Source organism: Cetorhinus maximus, chromosome 24 (genome assembly GCF_964194155.1).
Source record: "Cetorhinus maximus chromosome 24, sCetMax3.hap1.1, whole genome shotgun sequence".
Taxonomy (NCBI): Eukaryota; Metazoa; Chordata; class Chondrichthyes; order Lamniformes; family Cetorhinidae; genus Cetorhinus; species Cetorhinus maximus.
This window is the reverse complement of record NC_135902.1, coordinates 39,872,392-39,900,168: the sequence shown is the minus strand read 5'-3', so window position 1 is coordinate 39,900,168 and position 27,777 is coordinate 39,872,392. Positions and strand designations below refer to the sequence as shown.

At 43.0% G+C, this 27,777-nt stretch overlaps 1 protein-coding gene across 1 annotated transcript in view; it reads left to right on the top strand.

The window, feature by feature from the left end:
- tmc6b (transmembrane channel-like 6b) overlaps positions 1 to 27,777 on the top strand; it is an 82,141-nt gene that overhangs the window by 24,266 nt on the left and 30,098 nt on the right. Inside the window, exons 2-6 of the mRNA XM_078571111.1 lie at positions 15,333 to 15,510; positions 17,493 to 17,635; positions 18,488 to 18,598; positions 21,165 to 21,320; positions 24,238 to 24,340. Coding sequence (XP_078427237.1) covers positions 15,455 to 15,510; positions 17,493 to 17,635; positions 18,488 to 18,598; positions 21,165 to 21,320; positions 24,238 to 24,340 — 569 coding nt within the window. The 5' untranslated portion in view covers positions 15,333 to 15,454. The remainder of the gene's footprint in view (positions 1 to 15,332; positions 15,511 to 17,492; positions 17,636 to 18,487; positions 18,599 to 21,164; positions 21,321 to 24,237; positions 24,341 to 27,777) is intronic.

Sequence of the window (27,777 nt, the reverse complement as noted above, 5' to 3'; positions counted from 1 at the left end):
TATATATATATATATATATATATACATTATATAACATATAATATGTTATAAACAGCAGCTGCAATAAGATGGGAGAAACTCACTCCACGCCCACCACCACCAAATGAAACAATTGAGACAACTCTACATTTGGCCTCTAAGTCTATTACAGGCTACGTGCTGACTAATCACAACCCCCTCTAATGTATGTATCATCGTACGTGCATCCTGAAAAAGCACATTGGCAAATACAAAATACATGAAGCAGACCACGCCTTGACATGCCCAGACATAGGAGGCATTTACTGAAAGTGAAGAAGTTGGGTTTTTTTAAAACTGCTGTATCATTAAACTCAGGCTGCTTCTATATCCGAGAAGATAAAAAATACAAAAATCCTGATCAATCATTTGTGATGTTTCTTCTGGTAATCAATGACTTGCATTTATCCAGCAGCTTCAATATAGTCAGATTTCCCAAGACACTTCACAGGAGCGTTATCGAACAAAATTCGAAACCAAGGCACACTAGCAGATATTAGGACTAATGACCAAGCTTGGTCAAAGAGGTAGCTTTTAACAGCACCTTGAAAGAGGAGAGAGGTAAAGAGGTTTAGGGAGAAAATTCTAGAGCCAAGGGTCCAGGCAGCTGAAGGTACAATACCACTGTTGGAGTGATGAAAACAAGGGATAACCTGTATAGCATTAGCACGCCTCTTCAAAAAATATCTTTCCACTCTAAATATCTTATTAAAAAGATATTTTGCATAGTCTGAAATATATTGGTGCAGTTTTATTTTTAGGGTTTTACATTAAAATACCTTCACATGTATGCAAAAATCTTAAGTGTTATAGCCCTCTTTCAACAAAATTGTGCAAAGTCCACATGCGCAATAAATGTGCAGAACACTCACTCTTGAACGGCCAATAAGTGTGTTTCTAAGGTGCTCCACTTGTTTATTCCCATTACTGGTACAAATAATCCCAATTCACTGATGCACTGGAACTTGTCAAAGTAGTTTGGAAAATGATACTTATATAGCATTTTCATGGTACATGAAATTAATGTCAGTTTGGCTTTCCTTGCCTTCAGAAACACAACTGCATATAATGAGATTGTGTCTACACGGCTCGAGCCATTATGGTACCTATGTGAAAACCAAGTAAAACCCAACCTCCTGTCATGACGATGTGTCATGTGCATATGGAATATTAATTTCATCCAAGGAATTTTCCAAGCAAAGGCACTGACTTAAGATGGCTGCCACAGGTCACCTGACATCTGCAATTACATCATGGTCAGTTTCTGGAAGTTTCCAGTGTGGGTTACGATTAGGACATGCCCAGGCAGACCACCTATGGAATTTCACATTGCTGATGTCAAGAATTTCTTCAAAGATGGACTGAAACTTGTATGGCTATCACCATTTGCATTACTATAAAGCTACATTCCATGCCATCAGGCAGAGACGGACAGTCTACCGAGACAATTGCTATGTTAAAGGTGGTGTTATGTTCTTCTGAGCTCATCACGAGGAAGAAAGGACCATTCAGAAGTGATGGCTTGGATTTTAAATCACCTAGGCCATAAATCAATAGCCAAGGTGTATCCAGACATGAGCTAATCAATTATCTTTTATGGAATACTCAAATCATTATGGAGAGGGAATCATGTAATTATTACAACATCCTGGCTGCTTTTGGAGCAGCCAGAAGTCGCCTGCAGAATGGACGAGTAACACCATCTCTGCTGCTGTTCTGAATTTTGAGTTCAAGACTCTATCTCTGTTACGTTTTTGGAGTACTTCAGAGATAGAGAATTTCAACCTAAGGAACCGCAAGGGCATAAAGACAGATTACAGTTTAAAGGAGACTGTCTCCAGAAATTACATCTTACATCAGCTGCAACCCCCCACTGGAATTTCAAGACTACCAGAGATGTCGGAGCATATATTTCTTTATTTCCTTACAGACAGTAACTCTCACCAATTCCACCTCCTCCGCCCTGCAAAGTGTTTGTTTGTGTGTGTGTGTGGTGACGGTGTGCTTACCTTTTAAATTTTAAAAATATTTACCTTTTATTTAGCACAATAAAAACTAATCCTTTTTGTGTTTAAACTCGAGAGAGCCTGTTGGACTGAATTCTTTAAATTAGCACATAAATGGTTAAGTACATGCACTGAATTGACAAGTTCGTCCTTAAATTTAAAAAAAGACGTTATAATCAACCGAGGAGTGGGGGGAGAAACAGAGTCACCTCGTAACACCCCTTTAAACCATTCATATTTTATCGTTACAGAAATATATCCTTTTCATCTAGAAGATTTTTGTTTTATGGGTCCTGTTTATGCATTTTTTAAATAGATAATTCTAGTTTTTACATGTTACAATTGAACGTTGTGTTTTGACTGTTTAGGTCATGATAATTGTTAGTGTTCTGTTTTGAGATGGGAACTAAAAACCTTGTTTTGTTTGCCTTGCAAATGGTTTCCATCGCAGATGTGATCCAAGAGATTCCACCTCCTAGTGCTGTTAGCTTCACTGTAAAAGCCCTCAAGTGTTGCACCTTGTTTAACAAGCTGTAACAGGGCTTTTAATGGTCTATTAAGTTTGCAAATTATTACTAAAAACTCTCAGTGGCCTTAAGAGTATTTTATAGTTGCTGAATGTCACATTTCTCCATTTTGATCAATTACACGTTTCAAAAAACATTTTTAAGGTTTCTTTGACTTTTCTTCTGCTACCTTCACCCCATATGTTTGTCCCAATCATAGTTCATTACATGAAAGATCTGAAAATTACAAGTGAAGGGATTCAGTGGTTTATACTTCCTGATTTGCTGTCTATGAGAATACTTAAATGTGATTGGCTGCTTACCCTGCTTGATGACATCACTGCTGCATGCATGAAGGTCTCCTTGATTTGGTGCCTGAAACAAATTGACGTCCGGAAATGGAAGTCCACTCTGCAGAATTACTAGATCTTTGTGGTCAGCTTTCTTTTAAGGTCATTGGTGAACTCTGGCCTAGTTTCTGTGGGCAGTGGTGAAGCAACAATGTGTTGCCACTGCCATCCCATCACTGTTCTAATGAATTTGAAAGGGTGCATTTGTCAAATAGATTTGCACAGAGCATTTTATAGTTGTATCTTTTTTTTGTTCTGGAAATTCAGCATTTCTGCGTTTCAATGTTGTGGACAAAAGGTACATGTTCGGTTAAAGAGAAATGCCCTGAGAACAAGAAAATGAAGATAAAGAAGAAAGAGTGATGAAAATGGGAGGGGTAACAAGAAATAGAAGAAAGCATAAGAAAAGTAGCAACTTAATGAGAGCATAGATGAAATGAGGTGAAAAGGCAGATTGTAAAAAAAAAAGTGAGAAGCAAAATGATTTGCCAGCTTCACTTAAAGTTAAAATGAGAATTTCCACATTTTCAACCATTAACAGTAGGCAGCTACTGCAAAATGATGTTTACTTTTTGGAAACAAATGAGTTTTAGCATAGAAATGGATATTTGTCTGTAAAAGTATAACTGATGCAATGGTTAATTTATTTAGTTGTCTTCTGGAAGTGCCTTTATTCGATCACTCAGTTTTTCCACTGATTGGCTGACCTGACTGGACCAGGCATGTCCCAGGTTTGAATTTTTGATCTGTGTGGATCTCTCAGCAGGAATGGGCATTGTGCGCCTCTAGGTTAGGGAATGGGAAACGCACCGAGATTGCAATTCCCAAAGCTTTCAATTTAGAATTCCCGCCCTCTGGTTTAAGCCCCTTTTGTGGCCTCGTCCATTCCTATCTCTGAACCTTCAGCCATACATCCTGCCATGATAATAGCCGATTGTTGTTGTGGACTCTCCAGTATTAGATGCTATACGGTACTCTGTATTATATACAGGGTTACCTGACCTGGGGGGAGGTTGAAGGTTAGGTAACGCATGTTGGAGCCTGCCTTGAGGGAATTCCGACACTGCAGATGTGTGTTCGTTAGGAAAATGTGTTATTGATAAAAGTTCGCTTAGCTACAATGTTGACAGCCTGTGTGCATCATTTAAAACAAGAAGCAAGACACAGCCCACCCCCAATCCAACACCCTCTGAACTCTCCCTTCATCATTGTGCCTTTAGAACATCCTTCTCTCCCTAAATTGTCCCCCTTTTTTTGAGACGCTCCTTAAAATCCACCTCTTTGATCAAGCTTTCAGTAATACTTCCTCTTTAAACCTGCTGCTATTTTTGTCTGCTTTCAAGACTGAAGTTTGCCTGTTGGTCCAACCAGTCTGCAAATATTGATCATCCACATGAACAGTGATGCTAATTCCACATGGCATGATCCGACATTCCTTTCCTTCAGCTACCTGTCCAACCTGTTCTCAAATGGCAACATAGCCTGTGGTGCATTTCAATGGTACATTTCACAGCCTTGAACTTTCTGCATAAACAAAATTTCTCTGTTCTAAATATTTGACATTTAATCATATAATTGATAGCCCCTTGTTCTAGACCACTTCACCCATTGAGCTTAGGCTGTTGAATTTTCTCTGGCCCATTCCTTCGTAAATGTAAACACTTTTTATCAAATCATCCAATAATTATCCCTATTCTAGTGCAAACATCCGCATTTTTTTTTAAAGTCTGTCTTGGTTTTTGAACTTGCTCATGCTAGGCAACATCACCGTGAATCTGCAGTGCATCTTCTGATGGCTTGATATCCTTTCTATAGTGTTGTGAACTGAATGGGTGATAACTGCATCCTCAAAGACATGCTCTGTGGCCAGCTTGCTATCAGCAATAGGCCAACAGGTCAGCCACGTCCGCGATACAAGGATGTCTGCAAGTGAGACTTCAAGTCGACCAGGATCATTTGGCCACTCTCCAGTCCAGGCATGCATGTGCACTCTCTAAAACACAGATATTTTCTACGGCCTCTGTTATTCTTTCATTTCCTTTGGGACCCTCTGACTAATCCTGTCAGGTCCTGGCATCTTGTCCTCCTTTCACCATAATGTTTCAATGCTTTTTGTGCACATTTCTGCTGTTTTCCAGACAATCCATACCATGGATCTAGGTATGCCCTGGTCAGACGTGGCAGAGATTAGCAAAGCATTCTCAATTCTGACCTAACAGGGTGACTCTACTCCAGACCTTGGAAGCATTCCTTATGAGTGTGACCTTTTCCATTTCTTACTCCGACCATCCATGTTTTTTCTTTATCCTTTCATGGGATGTAGGCGTTGCTGGTAAGGCCAGTATTTGTTTCCCATCCCTAGTTGCCCTTGAACTGAGTAGGCCATTTCAGAGGGCAGTTAAGAGTCAACCATATTGCTGCTGTGGGTCTGGAGTCTCATATGGGCTAGACCAGGTAAAGGATGGCAGATTCCTTTCCCTAAAGGGGAATCCAGATGGGTTTTTACAACAATCAATGATTGTTTCATGGTCACCATTATGGAGACTAGCTCTCAATTCCAGATTTATTAATTTGAGTTTAAATTTCACCAACTGCAGTGGGATTTGAATCCATGTCCTCCGAGCATTAGCCTGGATTACTAGTCCAGTGACACTACCACTACACCACTGTCACCTCTCTTTAGAGCTCAGTTTAGGTTGCGCAAATTTATTTCAGATCAGACTTTGGCAGCCAGTGGAGAGAACCCAGATACCAGAGGTGAAGGGACAGAGTGTTAATCCAAGAACACCAAATCCTGCACTCGAGTCACTTCTATTTACCATATGAAGCAGGTAGCACAGGTTTTGAGCGCAAGCATGAAAATTACACAATTAGCTGCTGTACTAATTGGGAAGTCTGAAAGGAACTCCTTTCTGGGGTGCCTCAGACATTCTGTGTCCCGCCTTGTGTCTGGAATTACTCTGACTAAATTGTGTGGAAAGATTGCCTCAAATATACATCAGAAGTTGCGCAAAATGATTTTTTTTTTCTTGGCGGAGCAGTCACAGTTCAGTATGATTTTAAACATCCAGCTAGTTCACTTTTGGGGAGAAAAAACAAGTACTTATGGGGATTCTGTACACAAGGTTCAAAATCTGAATAGCGAGATCATTATAATGCATTCTTTTCTTTTCTCTGTGGGGAAGGGTAAAGAGTTGCCCATTAGTCATTACTGGTGTAGCATTGAAACCTGATGTTTACACAGGCTGCAGTTGCATGGTTTGTTTATATATTTTTTTTAAGTATACCTTTTTGACTGATGTGGGGTAATAGTTCTTACTGAGTCAGATAAAGGTGTGTACCTTTCTCAGATCCATAGTGAAATATTTGCATGTGTGTGTGATCTGTTGTCAGGCTCGTAATCTTGTTCAGTGCATTATTCAGAGCTCCTGCTTTGCATCTTTTATATTGGCAGAAAGAAATGGGCTTCTAGTCAAAACTTAAAATAGTTGAACTGTTGTCCAGTATCACAACTTAGAATCTTCACCGCGTTCACTTTGCCGATCAGATATGTGTCCCTTTATAATGAAGCACAGTTTACCCATTTCCTGGTTTTAAAAAAAATGAGTTTGCCTTTGATTGTGTGGGTGTGTTTTAATGAGAAGTTCAAAACTCAAATGAGTGACGATCATTGTTTGAAGAAAACCTTTTGCAAATTGCAGTGCAGCAGAGAATTTCTTTAATTCTAAACCCTTCAAAATTTACAAGTTCCAGATCAGTCTCTCAAAGATAGTACACCTGCTCCCAACCCCCTCCAAACGGCCACCTTGGACACATTCTGCGTCTATCACTTTAGGAAACACACGGTCTTTGCTTCCATAGCAAAGAGGCACAACTACGTGCAGCGTCGAGCGCAGCAGATGGCTCTTGGCCATGAGACCTTGAGGCTCCCCTTCCACAATCTCATCACTGTCAATAGGACATGTGTTGGAGTTCTGAGTATGCGCCGAGCTGCATCTCCTGCAGGTTGTCCCCAGACTAGTCATGTGCAACTAAGAGCAACACATGTTGCGGGGGAGAACTCATCTCCTCATGGACCACTCAGGCTGATCTAAGCATGGGCACTATCTGCTTGCCCACCCAGTGTACGAGAAATGCCCAACATGATTCAATGCAGTCATGACAGTAAGACTTGGTGGGGGGGGCCTCAAAGGCTAAGGCTACCTGCTGGGTTAAATGCCCAATGCCAACCCTTCCAGAGCGCAACAAATCATTGAAGCACTTCCGACACTGGATCCAGGTGCGCCACACCACGTCGCGGGAGCTCACCACCTCCGCCACTTCCTCCCAGGCACGCTATGTCAGGTGGGGGGGGCCCTCCTCCTCCCATCCTGGGGGACCAACACCTCCTGCTCGAGGAGGGCAGCAAGGCAGTCATCAGAAAAGCGAGGGGTGCACTGGCCCCCCGCTGGCCTGCCCTTGCTCCTGTGGCGGACCCTGCAGCCTGCCCTGCTCCGCTGACCCCCTGTGCTGTGACCTGGAAGTGGCCATTGTCAGCAGCCAACAGGAGGCTGCCAGGCCTTCATTTAACCAGACTGCCGGGTCGCCATTGGACCCGGCAGTCTGTGCACGCCCGCCGCAGCCCGCACACTCCCACTATCCACGGGAGTTGGGGAATGCGCTGGGCGGACCTTAATTGGCCCCGCCCGCGCAAAATGGCAGCACGGCCCCAATCAGATCTGCGAACGCTCCTGCTCCGCCTGCCCAACAGGCAGAAGATTCTGCCCTAAGATACAAGCAGGAAGGGTCTAATAAATGCTAATAAAAAAAACATAAACAAGGATCAACTGCTAAAATCATTTGTTGATTATCAGTGGAAAATACCCCAAAAATTCACTTCTTGACTTGGCCAGTTTAGTTGGCTAGATGGTGTTTTTTTTTTAATTGTCCATTTCTCACCCACCTATTCAGATGTTGCTGGATGATGCACCTTCTCGGGTTGACCTGTACCCAAAGCCTCTGCCAAGATGGCTGGCTCTAACTTGGTTAACAAAATGAGGAGCAGCACAATGGCCCTTCAGACTTGCCCCACAGCAGCTCCATTTCACCCATCCCCTACCACAACATGGTTGAGATCTGGTGTGAGGGCTTGAATTTGCTCTTCACCAGTCAGGGACCCTATGCTGGGCATTACGGTATTTGAGGCCAACAATGACATCCGCTATGTCCATCCAACATCCATAGCACTGATTATTTAATTTGTTGCTGCTGCAACATTGCTCGGTCACAGTGTGATAGAGTCAGAGGTGTGGATCATAGAAAAAGGTCCCTTGGCCCTTCGAAGATGTGTGTGTCAAGCACCTTCCAAAGTCGCCTTATCCCATTTCCCAGCACTATCCCCAGGGCCTTTTATGCCATGGCATCGCAACTGCACATCCAAATACTTATTACATGTTAGGAGGGTTTCTGCATCCGCCACCCTTTCAGGCAGTGCGTCCCACATTACTGTGTGCAAAAGTTGCTCATCACATCACCTGTCAACCTCATACTGCTTACCTTAAATCTATGCCACCTGATTACTGATCCCTCTGCTAAGGGGAAAAGTTCCTTTCTGTCGACCCTATCTATGCCCCTCATAATGTTATAAACCTCAATAATGTCACCCCTCAATCTCCTCTCATCCAGGGGAAATAAACTAAAGTCTATGCTATGTCTCCTCATAAGTCAAACTCTCCAACCCAGCATGCATCCTGGTCAACGACCCCTGCACTCTCTCCACTCCAATCACATCCCTCCCATGAAGCGCAATTCACATCTGCACACAGAACTATAGCTGTGGCCTAGGCAGTGTTTTCTGCACTTGCAACACGACCTCCCTGTTCCTATATTCTATTTCTCGGCTAATAAAGGCAAGTATGGCATTTTCCTTCTTAAGTACCTTATGTACCTCTCCCAAAACCTTAACGGGCCTGTCGACATGCCCAGCAAGGTCCCTCTGATCCTCCTTACTTTCCACAGTCCTACCATTCCTCGTGTATTCCCGTACCTTGTTTCTCCTGCCCAAGTGCATCACCTCACATTTATCCACATAATATTCCATTTGGCATTCCTTAGGCCATCTGACCAGCCTGTCTGTATCCGCCTGTAATGTTAATGTATCCTCCTTACTATTTGCCACCCCACCAATGTTTGTGTCCATAGGTTCTGGAAGGTTGAGTGCATAATGAGCCAGAGGGAAAGGGATGAAGTGTGTCACTGTGTGCACACTAACTGATCCACTGTCCTTGTTGTTCATTTCAGCATCATCAGAGCCTGTTGACCAGGAGCAATTGCAGATGCCCCCTCTCACACCTGAGGGCCCTCAACTCACCTGCGTCACACCATTTCTGTGAGGCAGGCACCAGCGCAGATACTAGCACCTCGGTGGGCATTGCAACATTGGCTAGTGTCCCGGGGCACAGTGGAGAGGGCACTTCACAATCGCTGGAGGAACTGGCAGAGACAGAGAATGCCGATGGCGCCAGCAGTCGGAGGACTGCAGGGGACCAGGCACATGCTCAGTCGGTGCTTGATGATGTGCCTCTGGAGTCGTCCGTGATGCAGCAGCTGCAGGAAATGCAGCCAGGTGTGCGGGAGCATCTGGGAGTGTTGCATGAGACTATGCTTTGCTTGGTGTCCGTAGTGGAGGAGTCCATGCAGGGGGTCAGTAATGCAATGAGCCTCTGGCAGAGCGTCATGCTTCCTCCATGGAGAGAGTGGTGACTCTCATGTGCTACATCTTGGTGGCACCCCATCGCTCAGAGTGGCATCTGAGACAGCCTGCTGACTCTGCTGACCTTGGTGGTCGTCCTCTGGCCCGTAGAGCCTGTGCTGGCCCCGCCTGGGAGGGATCTGCCAGGTCCACAGCTGGCATCTCCCCAGTCATCGCAGCCTCACCCGCTGAAGCAGTCATTGGGAGAGGGGCGGAGCAGCTGTTGCCCTCATCCGGAACAAGTGTGGACAGTTGATTGGGAGACACCGCGAAGATCACCCACTGATCCCTGGAAGTTAACCAGAGGCATAGAAGTTGAGGGAAGCAGTGACCTTCAGAGCCACTGGTATGGGGTGTCCGGCCACACAGGAGAGATCTCAGGGCCAATCATCTGACAGATGTAGTTGACTGCCTCCCTTGACAGTCGGAGCCTCCTTCGGTACTGCGCCTCAGTCATATTGAGGTTGCTGCCTCGCTGCCTGTATACCCTGGCAGCAGGATAGTGGCGTCTTCTGTGGCCACTTCCATCTTGAACTACCTCTTGGCCCTGCGCCCCTTGTGCCTGCGCCTGTACTCCCAAAGGCGGCTCCCCTGGAGGCTGATTGTGCACTCCTCGCCTGCTCCTCAATCTAGTCCTCCCTTCCTCCTCAGAGGAGCTGCCCCCAGTGGACATGCCAGAACCCATACCCAGGCTAAGGGGAAGCCTCCGGAAAGCTGCAGGCCCCATAAAGATTACTGACTGCAGAGTGCTGACCTGAAGGTTCAAAGTACACAGCTGCTGCAATTCGTTCTGACCTGCTACAGATCACACAGACAAGTCTAAGAAAACTTTCTGCAATAAATACTTCACAGACCAGATTGACAACCCCACTGAGCCCTCTTATCCCACCCGTGGAGGAGTTTGATTAAAAAGTCTCTTACCCGCCCGTGCGCTGACCTGTAGATCACATGGGCGGCTGAAAATCGCCATCAATTGACAATTTAAGGGCCTTAATGAGCCCGTTAATTATTGGCGGGCATGCGTCGAACTTCATCGCGCGCCCGCCTAGCGAAATAATACTGCGATGGCGCACGGTGAGGTTGGGACACTCACCCGATGTCACCGCGCGTCATTTTATGCACTAATGTGCGGGCCCTGCAACCCCCCCACCGTCAAAGTGAAAAAATTTTTCACCCTTCATAAATTGAGAGAAGCACAGGATGATCAGCATGAAGTTATGTTCATGTGCCTCAGTACTAATCATGTTTTAAATTTTCTTGGAGTTAATTAACTTTCTTAAAATATGAATCTTGATGTATTTTTCTATATATTCTTTGGCGTTGATCCAGTGTAACCATTGGTGGTGCTATGATTTAGGATTATCACAGCTGGGAGAAGGGACATTTTCATTAATTAGTTTAAATGCAGTATGATACCTGGACTGCTTTATCTTGTCAGAAAAAATATAATTCCAAATATAAGATCAGAAGGGAAACTCGACAGACAAAGGTTTGTAAGACATCGTGTTTTGCTGGTGAGAAAGATAACACGACAGATAACAGAAGGAAGTCACCCAGTTAGTTACTTTCCTGCAGATGATGAGGATTTCCTGCTCTAGTTTTAAGCAGTTGTTTGGTTTCTGTACCTCTGACATCTCCACCCAATAGAATACTGAAAACCATTAAATATGCAGCCGGAGTAGCAGTTCCCTTGTTATTTGCTTCAGCTGAGTGATGCTTTCATGATGGATAGTAAGTACTATTCAAGATGATCGTTCTTGCTTTTTATATTTGCAACTTAAGTGCTGAATAGTGAAGGTAGGTCATTGACTTTGTTACTTCCTCATTGGGCAGAATTTTCCCGTTGGCATGCGGGAGTGGACCCTACACGTCTGCGTGTAAAATGATGTGCAGTAACATCGGGCAAGTGTCCCGACGTCACTGCACGCCATCGTGATGATGTCTGACGCGTGCCTGCCATTAATTAACGGGCTACTCAAGGCCCTTGACTCACCAATTGACGCCAATTTTTCGGCACCCGTGCAATCTTCGGGTCGACGTGCGGGCACAACGGGCAGGCAGGTAGGACACATTTGTATTAATCTCATCCACGGGCGGGATAAGAGAGTTCACTGGGGTCACGAGTGTGCACAGTCAAGTATTTATTTTTTGAAACATGCCTGTGTGATCTGCAGTATTTCAAAGCACATACCAGCTGCTTTTTCTGGACTCAACCTTAAGGTCAGCACTCTGCTTTGAGTAATCTTTTCTGGGCCTGCAGGTTTCAGGAAACCTTCCCTTAGCCCGGGAATGGGAGCTGAACTCTCCACTGGAGGCACCTCCTTTGAGGAGCAAGGGAGGGCTAGAAGGGGGAGGAGGCCAGGAGTGCACATTCAGCCTCCAGGGGAGCCACCTTTGGGAGGACAGGCGCAGGCACAAGGGGCGCAGGGCCAAGAGGTAGTCCGAGGCAGAAGGGGCCATAGAAGACGCCATTATCCTGCTGCCAGGGTATACAGGCGGAGGTGCAGTGCCGAAGGAGGCTCCGTCTCTCAAGGGAGACAGCCAACTATACATGTTAGATGATAGGATCTGAGATCTCTGCAAACTGTGTGGGTGGACACCCCATGCCTGCTGACTCAGCTGTCCTGTTGGTCTCGATGACCTTGGCGGTCGTCCTCTGGCCTGTGGAGCCTCTGCTGGCCCTGCCTGGGAGGGAGCTGCTGGTTCCACAGCTGGCATCTCCCCAGTTGTCGCAGCATCACCGGATGCTACAGTCACTGGGAGAGGGGTGGAGGAACTGCTGCCCTCATCCGGAGCACCCTGAGAGGCGCCCGCAGAGATGACAGGCAGCTGCTGCGCTGACGTGAGGTCGCTTCAGACCTCCTTGCTCACCGTGGTTGGGTGGGCACTGAGCTGGGAAACTTGATGCCCAGACCATCTCCCACACTGGCACTGACCAGATGAGGTCAATGCCGATGTGAGGGCTTGTTGGTCAGAGTGCATCCCCAGGAAGCCCTGACGGGTCTCCTGCAGGAGCCACTCCACAACAGTTGCCACGCTGTCCATGGAGGACGCATGGCACTCGGACATGTGGCTCATTGCTTTGGCAATCGTCCACATAGACTTCTCCACCACGGACACCAAGCCAAGCATAGCCCCATGTATCTCCCCCAGATGCTCCCACACACCCGGCTGCATTTCTTGCACCTGCTGCATTGTGGATGACTCCATAGACACATCATCAGGCACCGACTGAGCACGTGTCTGGCCCCCTGCAGTCCTCCGACTGCTGGCACCATGAGCACTCTCTCCAGCTCCTCCAGCAACTGTGAAGTGGCCTCACCACTGTGTCCCAGCTCACTAGCTAATGTTCGAATTTCCACAGAGGTGCTAGTATCTGCACTGGCGCCTGCCTCGCAGAAATGGTGTGACGCTGGTGAGATTTCAGGCCCCTCAGGTGTGAGAGGGGGCCTCTGCTGCTCCTCCTCCCGGCTCTGCTCCGATGATGCTGAAAGGGAGAACAAGGGCAGTGGATCAGTTAACGTGGAGAAAATGACAAAGTGCAACCCTGTCCCCTGGATCATTATGTGCTCATCCTTCCATAACCAATGGTTAAGCCATGTTGCAAAATTAAATCACTTTACATTCAGCAGTGCTGTGGTTGTTGGGAGAACAATGCTGACCTCACTGTTGGGCATAAACACCTGGCTGTGGCACCCCAGCCCCTCAGGCACCAGTGGACCTGGGTGCATGACACCTCTCCAGATCCAGGGCCTCCTGTTTGAAGTGGCTAAGAATGGTGACCTGCGCCTGGCCGCCGCCAGTCCTCGCATGCTCTGCCGCGTTATGAGCATTCTTCTCCTGAAAATGAGAGACGAGCATTGATTAGTGCAAATTGCACATGGACTCTCTTCGTGCACGGCCCACCCCAACCAGAGTGGGACATATCAGGGCTCCTCACCCTGCTGCTGCCAAACACACACACAAAAGATGCTAGGCCTGCTCCCCACCCTCCTCTTGGACATATGCTGCCTACATCACATTAGGTACCACATGGTATATCCTTCCATAGCAAGGAGGCGCAAGCATGTGGAGCGCAGAGGGCAGCAGATGGTTCGTTGCCACGCCGCCTTGAAGCTCCCCTCCCAGCATGTCATCATCCTGAGTTGGACATGTCCTGTCACAGCGCCTAGGTTCAGCTTCTCCAGTTATGTGGGAGTGTAACACATGTTACAGGGTCAAAACACATCTCTTCATCACCCTCTCAGGCTGACCTCAGCATGGGCGATATCTGCTGGCCCACCCAGCAAAGGACACATGCCGTCAATGATCCAATGCAGTCACTACACTCACACTTGGGGATGGGTGGGGGGGAGGGGTACGTGTGCTTGCAGCAGGTGGGTAAGCCGACCTGCTGGGTTAAATGGCCAATGCCAACATGGTCCTCGCCCTGCCAGAGCGCAACAAGTCGTTGAAGTGCTTGCGACACTGGATCCAGGTGCGCCGCACCACACTGCGGGAGCTCACCACCTCCGCCACCTTAACCAATCAGACTGAAGAATTGTTGAAGAGCAGCGTAATCTGAACCGGGAAGTGTCAGTTGAATACTTCAATTCAATGTCAAATCACAGTACAGAGAGTGAAATGAAGAGAGGGAAAGAAAGATGGGATTAAGAGAAAGAGATAAGCCACAACGAAAAAGTGAGAAAAAAATCAATTTCTCTTAAAATCTCCAGCAATTAAAATCTGAAGGAATGCAGCTCCAAACTTATAAAAGTTAATTTTCAGTGCCAGAGAGGCTGATTGGTATTAATTGAGATTGATTGATTTAAAAATTATTCCATCAGAATGAGAAGTCCTATCTTTGGCTAGTTTATTGAGCATCTATCACCTAAGGACCCCAACTTCACGCGGTTCCATATGCTTCATACAGAATCTCTAGCAAGATTCTGGTGTACGGCAGCTTCAGGAGGAGCTGGGTAACTCATACAACACTTTCCTGATTCCCAATTTTAATTGCAAATATGCAGTCACCAAAAGTTGCTCTCTGATTCTCATTTTAATAACAGCTGATAACCTCACTTATTTCTACAGCAAAACCTGGCCATTATCTCCATAAAAATTATTTCATGTTTAATTCTGGTATAATATTGTTTTGAGAAAATGGAGCAGAATTGTTCTACATTCATAGAGGTGAAGCCTATCTTTTTGCACAATTTTTGAGGAAAAGAAACATTTTCACATTACTCTTTATCTCCTTTACACTGCTTTCCATCTTTTAAGATTGCATTAATTTTTATGCTTTTTCGTGTCATTAAAAGAGCTAGAAACATGTTCAGTTTGTTGTTGAATATATTTTTTTAAAAAAATTGTCTGAAATATTTAATGTGGAAGTGGTGCCTCAAGGAGTCGTACATGTGACTGAGGCAGAATACCACCAATTTTTTACTAAAACATTTTTTGGCATTCCGTTATATGAGTAGAACAACCAACAGCTGGGATGATGATTTCAGTCAGCCCGTAATTGGCATATTACTTTCAAGTTCAGCTTCTATTTTGTTTCATTATGCCTCTGAAGCATTGCAGGATTTTTTCCTACATTAAACGTGCCATATAAGAGCAAATTGTAAACTCAATTTGTTGTTGAGTGACAGGAGAGATATGCACTAAAGTGACTTTTTCCATCCGCTGGTACATAATGTCTATTTTGATCTGCATAAGTATAATAATGCATATTTTTCAGTCTTCTTCCATTAGGTGACAGAAAAGCTATGAAGTGGTTCATTGAAGGTGGTGGCCGAAGCTGACTGAGCAGCCGTTAACTTTGTCCAAACTGCAAACCTTTAAAGGGCTCACTTAAACACCATGGCGCACAGTGTGGACTTTCACCTAGATATCAATGATGTGATCCCAGAGATTAGGTGAGTAATTTGTTCTTGTGGAGAGTTGCTTCCTGCTTCCGTGAGAAATTGCAGCCCGCCCCCTCCCCCCCACCCTCCCTTTTTGAATGGCTCAATTTAGCTATTCCAATGAATACAAATGGGATTGTAACTCCAAATCAATGTTGAACTGTAAACAATAACATGGATCAAAATATTTACTAATCACCGGAGCAGACTTCAAGTGGCCTGTTAAACTGCAAGCCTTTAGGTCTTGATTTATTGACGGTGGCATCATGTCACTGCAGTTAGATGTTCTAAATAGACACGTGATATTTTATGACAGTGATTGCTTTAAACTCTCTACTCAAAGTTTCAGTAAGAACTGGAGTGGACTTCCCTCCCTGAGTAATCTGTCAATCTTGTGATCTTTGATGAACGTTCCCTGAAATTTTACACACCATGTTGGTTCTCATTCCTCCTCCACCGCACCCTCCCCTTGCCTGATACAAAAAAAAAGTTCAGACTCGAACAGTAAGAAAGGCACCGCCTTGGAAGACGAGAAAACTTTTCTGTTGGGTGATCCCTGTGCTGTCCAGGACCGTCAAATTCCTTCCCTCAAGCAAATATTTTGGTGTCCTAAATATTATTGTGATCAGTGCTTTTCAGGTCAAAAGCATGAATGCATTTTGCCTAATTGAATTTTGGAACTTTGATTTTGTATTTTAATTTCGGTGAAAGCGGAATTACAACTCAGCTGTTTGACCATCATAGAAATTACATTTGTAATGTCCCTGGCTTATGCTTGATTGAACAGGAAAGTGTACCATTCTGACAGTAATCTTATCAAGGGATAACTTTCCAACAAGATGTTGGGATATTTTTGTCAATTTTATGGATTTTTTTCTTTACTTCATTTTTCCTTAAAATTGGATTCATTTAAGAAAGTTACTACCCCCAGAATGACTTCTGCAACTTGTGCTGAGGAAACGGCTTTGATTCTTCCAGCTCTGCATGAAGTACATAAGGAACCAGCGGGTCAACCCAGGCCACTTGATGCCAAGCAGCTATATTGTAGAAATAATTAGCATGTGCCAGGCACCTGGCTATAAATATAATTTCATCAAGATACACTTAATGCAAACGTGTCTAGTCAAGCACATAAGGTGGCGATTAGCATCCTTTTTGTGGTTATATTGGAAAGCTACCCACCTGTTGTTTGAATGAATTATCACTGTCAAGCAGATTGACCTGGTGACCAGGTGTGTCCGTGTTTCAGAAGATTTTATGAATAGAACAATCTAAAGCTTCTTGACGTATTGTTGAAAACTGTATTTAACCTTCTGCCAGATACTGCTACACGATGAAACTCCTTGTGTCAGTGTAATCCAACCCCTGCCATTCAAAGGGTGCTCATGTAGCCTTTTTGTTAAAGAGTTCTGCAAGGAAATCCAATCAGGGGGGCTCCAACTAACTAGTTTGTCTGTTTGTCATTTCATAAAATGGTCAAAAACTGTCTTATTTGGACTGACTTCAACAACTTGCACTTAATGCTTGCTTCTGTTAAAACTCATGAATGTGTGTGTTTGGCACATTAGTCCATTATGAAAGTGCCTGGATCTATTGATATTAATTTTATAAAACCACATGAGGCACATCAGAGCTCCCAAGCATCTATTATGAACCAACAAATGGGTCTGACATTTGTCGAAGTCATGAAGTCCCGGATTACTTTGCAAACAGATCTCTCAAATCCGATCAGAATAGGATTTCAGAGATCTGTTTGCAAAGTAAGCTGGGACGTCATGACTTGGGCAAATGCCAGACCCATTTGTTGGTTCATAATAGATGCTAAGGAGTTCTGATGTGTCTCGTGTATCAGAATAGGATTTGAGCTGGCAACTGATTTCTACTTTGGGCATGAGAAGATCAGTTGTTTCTTGAGGAGAAATGATTAACTATGTTTATTATTTTGAGAATCCAGTAGGGGTGGTACTTCCAATGAAAAAATGTTTTTGTTCCAGTGACTATGACCCTGCTTCTCCTGATTCCTGCTTTGAAGAAGATTTGGTGCACCATTCTTTTGCCCGTCTTATCTCTGAACAGAGTGCCCTAGAATCTGAATCATCAGTGATTATTGAGTTGGATCAGCTGGGTGCAGGGATAGGTAATGAGATTCAGAACATTTCAGTGTTGTTTGTGTGTTATAAAACAATTTTCTCTTCCTTGTGTGTATTTACAAGCCTAATGATTATGATCAGAGTTGAAGCCTATTGCATTTATGAAGAACACTTAGAGCAAAATTGGTTTATGTACGAAGAAATTATCAAGAACTTAAATTTGCATAGCATCTTTAATATAAAAATGTAATGTTTATATTTCACACGAGTGGAATCATAGAAAACTAATCATTGAGCTAAAGCAGTAGATGTTAGGAGAGATGACTAAAGCTTTGGCCAAAGAGGTGGGTTTTAAGGAGGAGTGGGAGATGGAGAGGCAGAGGGGTTTCTGCGAGATATTCCGAGAGCAGGAGCCTAGAAGACTGACGTTGTGGTTGAAAATGGGGCGAAGGAACAGAAGGATGCATAAGATGTCAAAGTCCAAGGAACAGTGAGCTCTTGGAGAGTTGGAGGGCTAGAGGAGGTTTTAGAGATGGGGGGGAAGACAAGGTAATGAAGGGATTTTAATGCGAGAATGAGAATTGTACATTTGAGGCATTGGGGACTGAGAGCTCACGCAAGTCAGCTATGAGAAAAGTGATGGGTGAACCTGATGGGCTACAAGTCGAATAGTTTTGAATGCTTTTAAAGTACAGAGAGGATGAGAGCCCAATCAGGAGAATATTGGAAGCTTGGAGCTAGCAAAAGGTTTCAGCTCTAGTTAGGCTAGACATGGGTGGAGGTGGAAATGGGTGATATTGGTGATGGAGAGGATATGGAGTTGGAATTTACAAAAGAATATAAAATGAGCACTGATTACTTTGGCTGCTGCAAATGATTTGCGTTCTGATTTTGTTCAGGAAATGAAGGTTATATTGGATCACCCCCTCGTGCACAATGTAAGCTCAATGATGACTGCTATGATCCTGCTACCTTGAAAGTGCTGTCCTTCATGCCCAGCAGAACTATAGGTGATTTTTAATGTTATTGATTGTACCGGTTTATTTGCATGAACTATATTTTGTATCACTCCATATAAATACATAGTTTACCATGCAACTTTTAGAGAGATTGAGAATATATTTATAAGTATGGTGGAAGGTGCCCACAAGATGCAATATTAACTTCAGCCCTACCATCATACCACCAATGTCAATAAAACCACACTGCACATTGACTTATCCATTTTCTTTTTTATTAGAAGTGCTTGTTGTTTTTACTCTACTGTTGTTGTAATGATGCTTTCATTTCCAGGGCTGGATTTTTGTGTTGGGCTTGGGAAATGCGAGACTGGCCATTCCTCAACTTTGAAAACCTGAGCCTGTCACCTCTGCCCATATCTGCCATATTTTCATCTCCTGGAGATGTGGGCAGACAGTGTTCAGGTTTCCTGACTCCAAAGACCGCATCAGAGGAGTGAAGGCGCTGAGATGGGCTGGTTAGAAGGCCTGCCTCGCTTTGCTGGGAATTGGCCTAGCTCTCCATATTATTTTTATGTCCCTTCCACGCTCCCTCATAATCCCCATTGCCCCCTCATATCCCCCATGCCCTCCCATGTACCCTTGATAGCAACTCACCCAGTATCCACTATGCACAGACCTCAGGAGCCATGTAATAACAATGGGAAGTCTTTGAAATGGATATGGGGGGAAGAAAAAGTTAATCTCTAACAATCTAATACAACTATCACTCAAAAGAATGACTGGAAATAAAATTCCAGACCCAATGGGGGAAAAAAAACTTGAATCTCCTCAAGTGGTCATTCAGTTGTCAAAACAAACAAACATCTATGTAGTAACCACATCAAAGACAGATACTACTTAATAGCCTCTTGAAGCTAGGTACACAAGCCCTTGCTGGGATGTGTGGTTCAGAAGCTTTTGAAACTCAAAGTATCCATAATGGGCTCTACCGTCAAAACAAACTGTTATAACTCCAAACAATAGGGCCTGTTGAAACTGGAGAAACAGGTGGCTATTTTTTCTAAACTACACCAGATGGTCTGTCAATCGAAGCTGTCCAGGAACAGGTAGCTTTTTTTTCTAAATAAAAGCTGCAGACCAATTTCTTTTTCAAATTTGAAGCACTGTGGACATTTGTGTCACTTCAAATTATGACACTAGAGTTCCCAAATGCAGTTTTGTTCAGGTTTTGAATACAAAATAACACTTTACCAAATGGAAAAAGTACTCTAATACATCTCACAACTTATACAATACTGATCAAGGTCAACTTATCTTTGCAGGACACACCCTATGATCAATCATTGCAGTAAAAGCATATCTAACTTATAAGACAGCATCTAATAATGACATCTGAAGTTGCCAAAACTTTTAACACTTACCTGTCTGAATATTCCCAACTCATCAGCAAGCTTCCCCCAAGGTTCATGAACTCTTATAGAAGGTGGGTTTTCAGAAGTCTTTCAAAACCCACCCGAGTCGACGGATTCCCTGTCCCCCAGTATTTTCAAATTTCCCTGAGGGCTGTCAGTAGCGACTCTGACGTCATAGAGCGTGCGTGTGATGTTGAGACTCAGCCCTAACTCCAACCTCTTCCTACCAATGGGAAGATTGTGTGGGCCTATTTTCTGTGAAATAAAAAAAAGCGTTTCGGCAATTCCTGACCCCATGTTCAACTCTAGGAGGACATGAAAATCCTACCCCTAATTTCAGTTCTTCACTCTTCTGAACAAATCCTGAGGTCAATAATACCTGCACTTCAGCGATTTCACCCTGCTACAAATAAAAAGGGAGCAAAGGGCAAGGTTGCCATATTTATGGTTCATTGCACTTTTGTAAAAAGATCTTTACATAAATCATCTGGCAATATGAAATGGGATAATCTCATAAACAAGAGGCCGAATTTACAATGCCTTAAGTTACCTTTCAACTCTGAGGATAAACATTCTAGTTCCTGCTGGTCTAGTTTCAACAGGCCCTATTGTTTGGAGTTATAACAGTTTGTTTTGACGGTAGAGCCCATTATGGATACTTTGAGTTTCAAAAGCTTCTGAACCACACATCCACAATGCAAACTTCATACTACTACACTTAGCTCAGCAAATTGGGCATTGAGTAAGAAATCATGTAGGAAGTTCAAACAATTACCCTGTGAGGAGTGGCTTTTTGAGGTTGGTATATAGCCACAGCAGAGAAAAGAAGGCTCTGTTCACAATCCCACTTCGATTCTTCCCCAGACAGTGAGTATCAATTCGTTGTGTGCTGAAAAGAAATGACGCAAGGGAGAAAAAGAAAAATACACAAAAATATATCTGCTATAGAATTCATCTCTAGCCCCACTTCATTTTATTAACAGCTGGTATCACAACACTTTGTTGGGGGAAGGTTGCGGTCGTTCGTGCTGTTTTGTTAAAAGAAAAAGTCTACAATCTTTCTTATCCCTCAGACCAAGACCAGAGAGTGCGAACCAGAAGGCTTTGAGGGAATTAATATATGTGTTCGATTTACGAGGTTAATGTTCCTGTTTTTCAAAGTAATTGACAATTTTAAGCAACTGGATTTCATGTCACTACAGGTCGTTCCAGGGGTGCAGTTATTTCTGAGTACTACAATCGCACATTAAGATTACGGCGAAAAAAGGCTCGGCCTGCTCTGACAGAAATGCCTCGATCTATGAGACCCAGCATACGGGATGTAGCTGCATTAGATGAGAATTGTGAAGAAGAAATAGGCAAGTATGAGTGCAAGAGTGAAGTTATATGGAAATTATAGAAGAAACACTGATTTGAGTGATCCAATGTACTAATTTGTTGTACAAACTTGTGCCTCATTTCCACCCGCCCCGATTTTCTACTATTTTTGGGATGCTTTAGTATCTTCTACCATGAGGACAAATTGAAATATACCCTCAAAGCATCTGCAGTTTTCTCCTTTCCCATTATTAATTCCCCAGCCTCACTCTCTATATACTTGTAGAAGCTCTTATCATTTTTTTTTTCATGCTAGCTTTAATTCTCATCTACTTTGACTTTTGTTTTCTTTTCTCCATCCTTTGCTGGTTTCTAAAATTTTCCCAATTTTCTGGCCTCCCACTAATCTTTTCAGCATTGTATACCTTTTCTTTTAATTTGATACTATACTGAACATCCCTCATTAGCCACTGATTTCATCCTTCTTTATAGAGCCTTTTTTCCTCAAAGGCATGTATCTTTGTTGAGAATTATGAAATATCTCCTTAAATATCTGCCACTACTTATCCTACCATCTTACTCATTTGTTACATGGTGGTAAAGTGGCCTCAGATAATGATTAATGTTTTGGCTGTGGCAAATTGTATCTTTTGTTAGGCGATTGGATCAAATTTGAGGCACATTGGGCTGAAAGTTTCAAGGAATGGCAATCATTGGATTGACACACCACTGCCATTAATTTTTACACAGCATTAGAGCTCTGCATTTCTGGCCCGGACTTCCAAACTGGGCCACTTCAGAAATGCGGAGCGCACCCTTTCTCAGTGCCCTTCCTCGTCATGCAGGATCATTGGGGGGAAGCCAAGTCATGCTCACTTTTTATGGTGCTAGCTGCCGTATTCTGCTAAGTCTTCATTCACTAGCACACTGAAAAGCTCTAGGACATGCGTGTTAGTTAATGAGTGTGTGTGAGGTTAAGTGGGTAGGGTGGTAGGTAGCAGGGTGCCAGCTGGGTAGGAGGGCAGGGTGGGTAGGGTGGTAGTGGCGGGGTGGTGAGGTCGAGTCAGATTTGGCCAGCGGGTCAAGGGGGTGGAGTCAGTGGGTCGGGAGGTATAGTCTTGTCGCGGTGGGGCGGAGGGGGTGGCAGGAGGAGTTGGAACTGTTTTTCTGTCTAACATTTCCTGGGTAACTATCCAGGTAAATAAGTTAGAACTATCCAAAGTGTCGGACTCTGATTCAGTGTTGGAGATTTTCAGAGGGTTCTGAACACAGGAGAATCGACCATCGGAAGTCCAAACTTCCTGGGTAATTCCTATGTACTCCCAGGGGTCCCGCAGTGCATCTTGGAGCGGGGGGAAATTACTTCAGCAGCAGGACCATCCGGAGATCAGAAGTTCTGCACCATGGTGTCCTAATTTAATTTCTATTGCAGTAGAACAGTGTGATGTGGGTTTGTGTGTCCAGTGTGAAATTTCGAAACTGCCAGTGTCACTGAGAGGTGGCTGGGCGTGACTCTAGAGAAAGGGAGGGAAAGTGAGAAGGAAGCCTGATTCGCTGTTGTGGTGTTCTCTTAACAGCCACATACACGACAGCATTTACAGTCTGACAAGTATGTTTCTTGTCTTGCCCTTTACCTAGGGAGCCACACTCAGCTCTGAGTATATCTAAAAGACAGGAGTGGATGGCAAAATGGAAATTATCAGAAAAAACGTAGGTACTGAGAGTGATTGCCTTTGCTTTCCCTGGTCTTTAAACAATGACCCTCTGGGTTAAGGGCAGGCCTGTTCACTGTAAAAGGTCCAACCGACAATATGATTATTGAGCTATCAGCCTTTTGCTCTTGCTGTCCACAGTGGGCCACTTTATTTTTGAAAAAAGTGAAGGAGCACCATTGCAATTTGAATAAAGCAACCCTTTAGGTTCTAATCGCCATAGCAAGATTTAAAACCTAAAAGCTCTGACTTTACCAAATTCCCTAAAGTGTTAAATTGTACCTCATCATTGTTTTTCCCCCTGTTTCATTTTGTAAAATCCTTTGTCAGGGATTTTTATAGTCTCTTTTTTTTAGCCGAAGAAATTTCCTGCTATGTAATGTTGATATTGGCAGCTTTGACAATTGGTGAACAAATGCCCTGGGATTATTTAAATTCATGATTCATTTGGCTGAAAAAGCAAAGTGGTTCAGAGGATTTGCAGATGTTCCCAATCTCCCCTATTATTTAAAAAAAAATTCAGAATAATATCAAAATCAATAATAGTTGCTCAAAGCTGACAGCTTTAGACAGGCTCAGCTTTCCACTTTTAATTGTGTTCATTAGAAAATCAAAAACCTCTGAATTCAGCTCGCCCAGAGGTCCCAAATTCAGATCAGCTGCGCTCCATAACTCTAAAATTAAACACTGAATTGGAGCAATCTTGCAAAAGCGATGCCTATTCTAACCCAATTTCATTTATTGCCAGTCCATCCCGTACATATGCAAAGTTTTGTGCGGGTCTGAAAAATAACTTGCTGAGTGCCAATCTGATATAGCTGGTATTTGCATTAAGAGACATCTTTAAAATAAAGGCTCTCGTTCACTTGGATTAGATGAAATGATTTTTCCGCTTCAAATCTCAGCAGTTAATGTTGTGGTTTCTTAGTGGGATAGAAATTAGCATTTGTATGCCAGAGTTCCCAGAAAAATACATTTTGTCCCAAAATGTCACATGCTGGGAGGTCCAGTCCCAGTGTGATCTATTGTGAGCCTTTTCCTCCACCAGATTCTTAACGTGATTGAAAATTTATACTCTAATTCTCAGTAGTTATGTTTGAGAAAAGTTGCAAAATATCTTTTAAAAATAAGAAGGTGCTTTCAGTTCTGCAGTTGAATGATTTTCCGTGTCTTGATTTGTACATATTGATTGCTGTTTCGTTGCTGTAAAAGGATTGTATATGTCATGTTTGATTTTGTATTTCAGAAAAGCAAAAACTGTTGGCTGAGTTACAGCAATTGACAGGGAGTGAATGCACTAGGATGTTGCGGACTATGCCACTGAACCTCTCTATGAAGCGGGAACTCAGGTCAGATGGATAATTTGATGTGTGGTACTAAACTGATGAACTTTTGTTGCCCCTATTCTTTTATCGGTGCTGTTGCAGTCAACAGAAGAAGGCTGTGAAAAAACTTTTGTCTAATTTTAGTTTGGTCACTGTTTCTTTAAATTCAGTGCGTGGGTGTTTTTTTTATAAAAATTTAAAAGAAAAGTTGTAATTCAGATTCCTGCACCAACCTTACTTTGATATGGTGTTGCAAAAGTTATTGGGTGCAAGCTGGAGAGAGGAATAGTTTAGACTTAAACAGTGATGTGCGATTGATTCCGTTTTTTAAGAGTTCCTTTATTAAATTTTGAGTGGCCATATAGTCAAAATCCAGGAAAATCTAGTATTGTACAAAATGCAAATCTGTTGGATACTGGAATCAATTTGAAATTTTGTTTAGATTTGCAAGAAACCACTTGAATTAGTGTAGGTGTTCACAAAATGCAAGGAAAAGAAAATATATATTCAAAAGTTGTTTTACAAAGATTTAGTTTAATGCTTAAGAGTTAAAATCTTTTATTAATTTATCATCTCCAGAAGATAGATATTGGTAGTTCTCTGGTACATATACAACTGTATTACATCACTTGGGTTATTTACTTCTTTGTTGTTAGTTTAATAAATAAATCGATTCAATATTTTAAGTTTAAATCAAGGTGTATTGTGAAGCTATATTACTTATTAAAATTAATAAATCTTGGCACAGTAATGCAAAATAAGGAACAAGTTACATTTTTCTATCAGTCATTTTGCATGACTTAAAATAATTTCTGACAACTGTCCTGCATTCCAATCATCTAAGCTTGGTGAAATCTTTCACTCATAATTTTGTCTAAAAATTGGGCCATCTGTGCATGGCCCTTGTTTTGAGCTGCTATGCTCAAAATCCAAGAGGTTGGCCTATGCCAGGCAGTCCCTACTGCGTGCTCAAGTCTAGGGATCTTCCAACACAATGCACGTGAGATCATTATTGATTATCAAGACAGGCTAACAAATTGTGTATTGTTTAAAGCCTTTGAGGAAACTACTTCATGATCATTTACATTTTAACCACTTTTCATTTCATCCTTTTCAAAAAGTGTTTGAAGTAAAACACTCAAATGTAACATTTTTCTCCCCCAAATAGTCTGAGGGGAAAAAATAGTCTGAATTCTCCCAACATGACTGAGGCGTAGGATCACTTTTAGTAGGTTAAATAAAATTACCAGAAAGGATTTGCTGTTTTTTTTTTTCCCTGGGCACTTTACTGAAAACATACCTCGAAGCCAAAGCAAGGCTAAACTCTATGAAAGGTATGGGAATTTCCATGAATGTTACATTAGGTATTATGGGTGGTTATATACATCTGTGACCTAGCCAGAAAATGCAGTATCTGCTACTGAGCTTTAACAGACAAAGAAAGGCCCTAGGTTTGGTCTTTTATTTGTACCTAAATTAGCTGGGCAGAGGTAGGGCATTAACAGTTGGGCTCAGAATCTAGACTTGAGCAAAAGGAAACCATCAGCCGGAGAAAAGGTTCTAGACGATAATTCTACTGAAAAGCACAGGAGGTGAAATGAGGTTCTTGCTTGTTTAGAACATGTTTGATCAAAATACCAGCCGATTTAGACTTCATCTTCAAAGGGAAATGGCCCCTTAGGCAAAAGCCCAAAACTGTCAATACCTTGTTAGACCAGGCTGGGAGGAATATGCAGTTGATTTAGTCCCACTACTCCACAGGTCATACTATTATTTTAGAAGTTTAATTTACTCACCAAAATGGCCAATTGTTTACCTTCAGTACTGGTACCCAGAATAAAAGAGTCTTTAACCAGGCTTCTTTCAAAAACTTTTTGGTTTATTATAAAACCATTCTTGTCAAATAGAAAGGCAAAGCTTATCAATAGTCAGTGGTTCAAAGACAAAGGATAGATGGTGGAGTCCTTGAAATGACATCTGGGTTGTACGGTTGGGGTCTCAGCACTGATCTGTGAAACAATCAGTGACTCTGGCACCTGCTTTTCAGGTGGGCTTGAGGAACACTATCCAAGCACGTAGCAACTTAGGAGCAGCTTGTATTCACTTTCGGCTTTGGACTGGCTCTGGACTGCAAAAGGCTGCTGTCTCCCTTCTAAAGCAGTTGGTCCTCCTCTTAAAACCAAATCCCACTTTGTTAAAGCACTGTTCCAGGCGTGGCTTTTACAGAGCCTTAAAACCCACGTGAGCCCCTTTGTACACAGTTCACCAGGGTCAAGAGGTTTACAGTTTTTTACAACTGTTTAATTACCCTTTCTTGTAAAAGAATGCTTTTTCTCCCCGGAATAGCAATCAGAATCCTGCGTTAACCCTTTGAGGGACAGTGTCTTTTAAAACGTACATTCTTCCAGAATGTCCTCGGCCCTTGAAGATGATCCATTTTTTGTGATTAAAGTGTTCATGACAGCCTGTACACCTTGGGGAGAGGATACAAGAATATAGGGGAAGTAAAGATTGTGAGAAACAGTTGATAAAAGATGTGTTTAGTCAGGTGATTTAAATAGAATTTTAAGCCCTTTTCTCTTCCATCCTGCACTAATTTTTCAGCCACATAATAAAAAGCTCAATGTTGGAAGAGCAAAAAGGCACAAAGTGATTTTATACTTCAATTTGAGGAATTACCTTCTTAACTCCAAGGCTTATTTTTCTCAACTTAATGGGCTCTTCCTCCTAAAGAAGCTTCAGGCACAAATCATGGCTTTATAAGAGCCAATAATTTATTATTAATACATTAAAATCTAAATATGTGGTTTATGCACAAATTAGGATTTATCAATGTAACACAGCTTCTGAGTTCACAAAAAACATAACTTTTTTGGAAAACAGATATCTACTTTGGGTTAACCCTGTAACTTAAGTAATGTAATCACTGTCAACTCGGGCTTGTTGGGAAGATTCCAGGTATTTTAGACGGATACCTTGTGGTTTTCCTTTGTAGGCAAGTCAGCTTCTTCACAGGCAATCTGTAAGCACACACAGGCATGAAGATGTGAGATAGCAAACAGTGAGGAAGATACTAGGTGAAACGTCGACATAAAACCAAAGGCGAGGTTGGAGCAGTGACTCTACCCACTCTGAAAGCTGCCTAGCTTTTAAAAGACATAGAACCGCAGTGACTTGCCAATTAGTTCATACAAACACATTGCAGGATTGATTGACACGTCCTTTCTTTTCTCTGGATCCACAACGTACTGCGTACAGGTGTTCAAATGACCCTGGGCTGATCTGGACTCATTCTCGTTAAGCAATGTCTCTATTTTGAAATTCTCATCTTTATTTTCAAATCTCTCCACCACTGGTAGCATTGCTTTCAGCTATCTGAGCCCTCTTCACCTCTTTCCACCACCCACCCACCTACCCCCACCCCCCACCCTTCCTTAAGACACTTGGTGAAAATCTAGCTT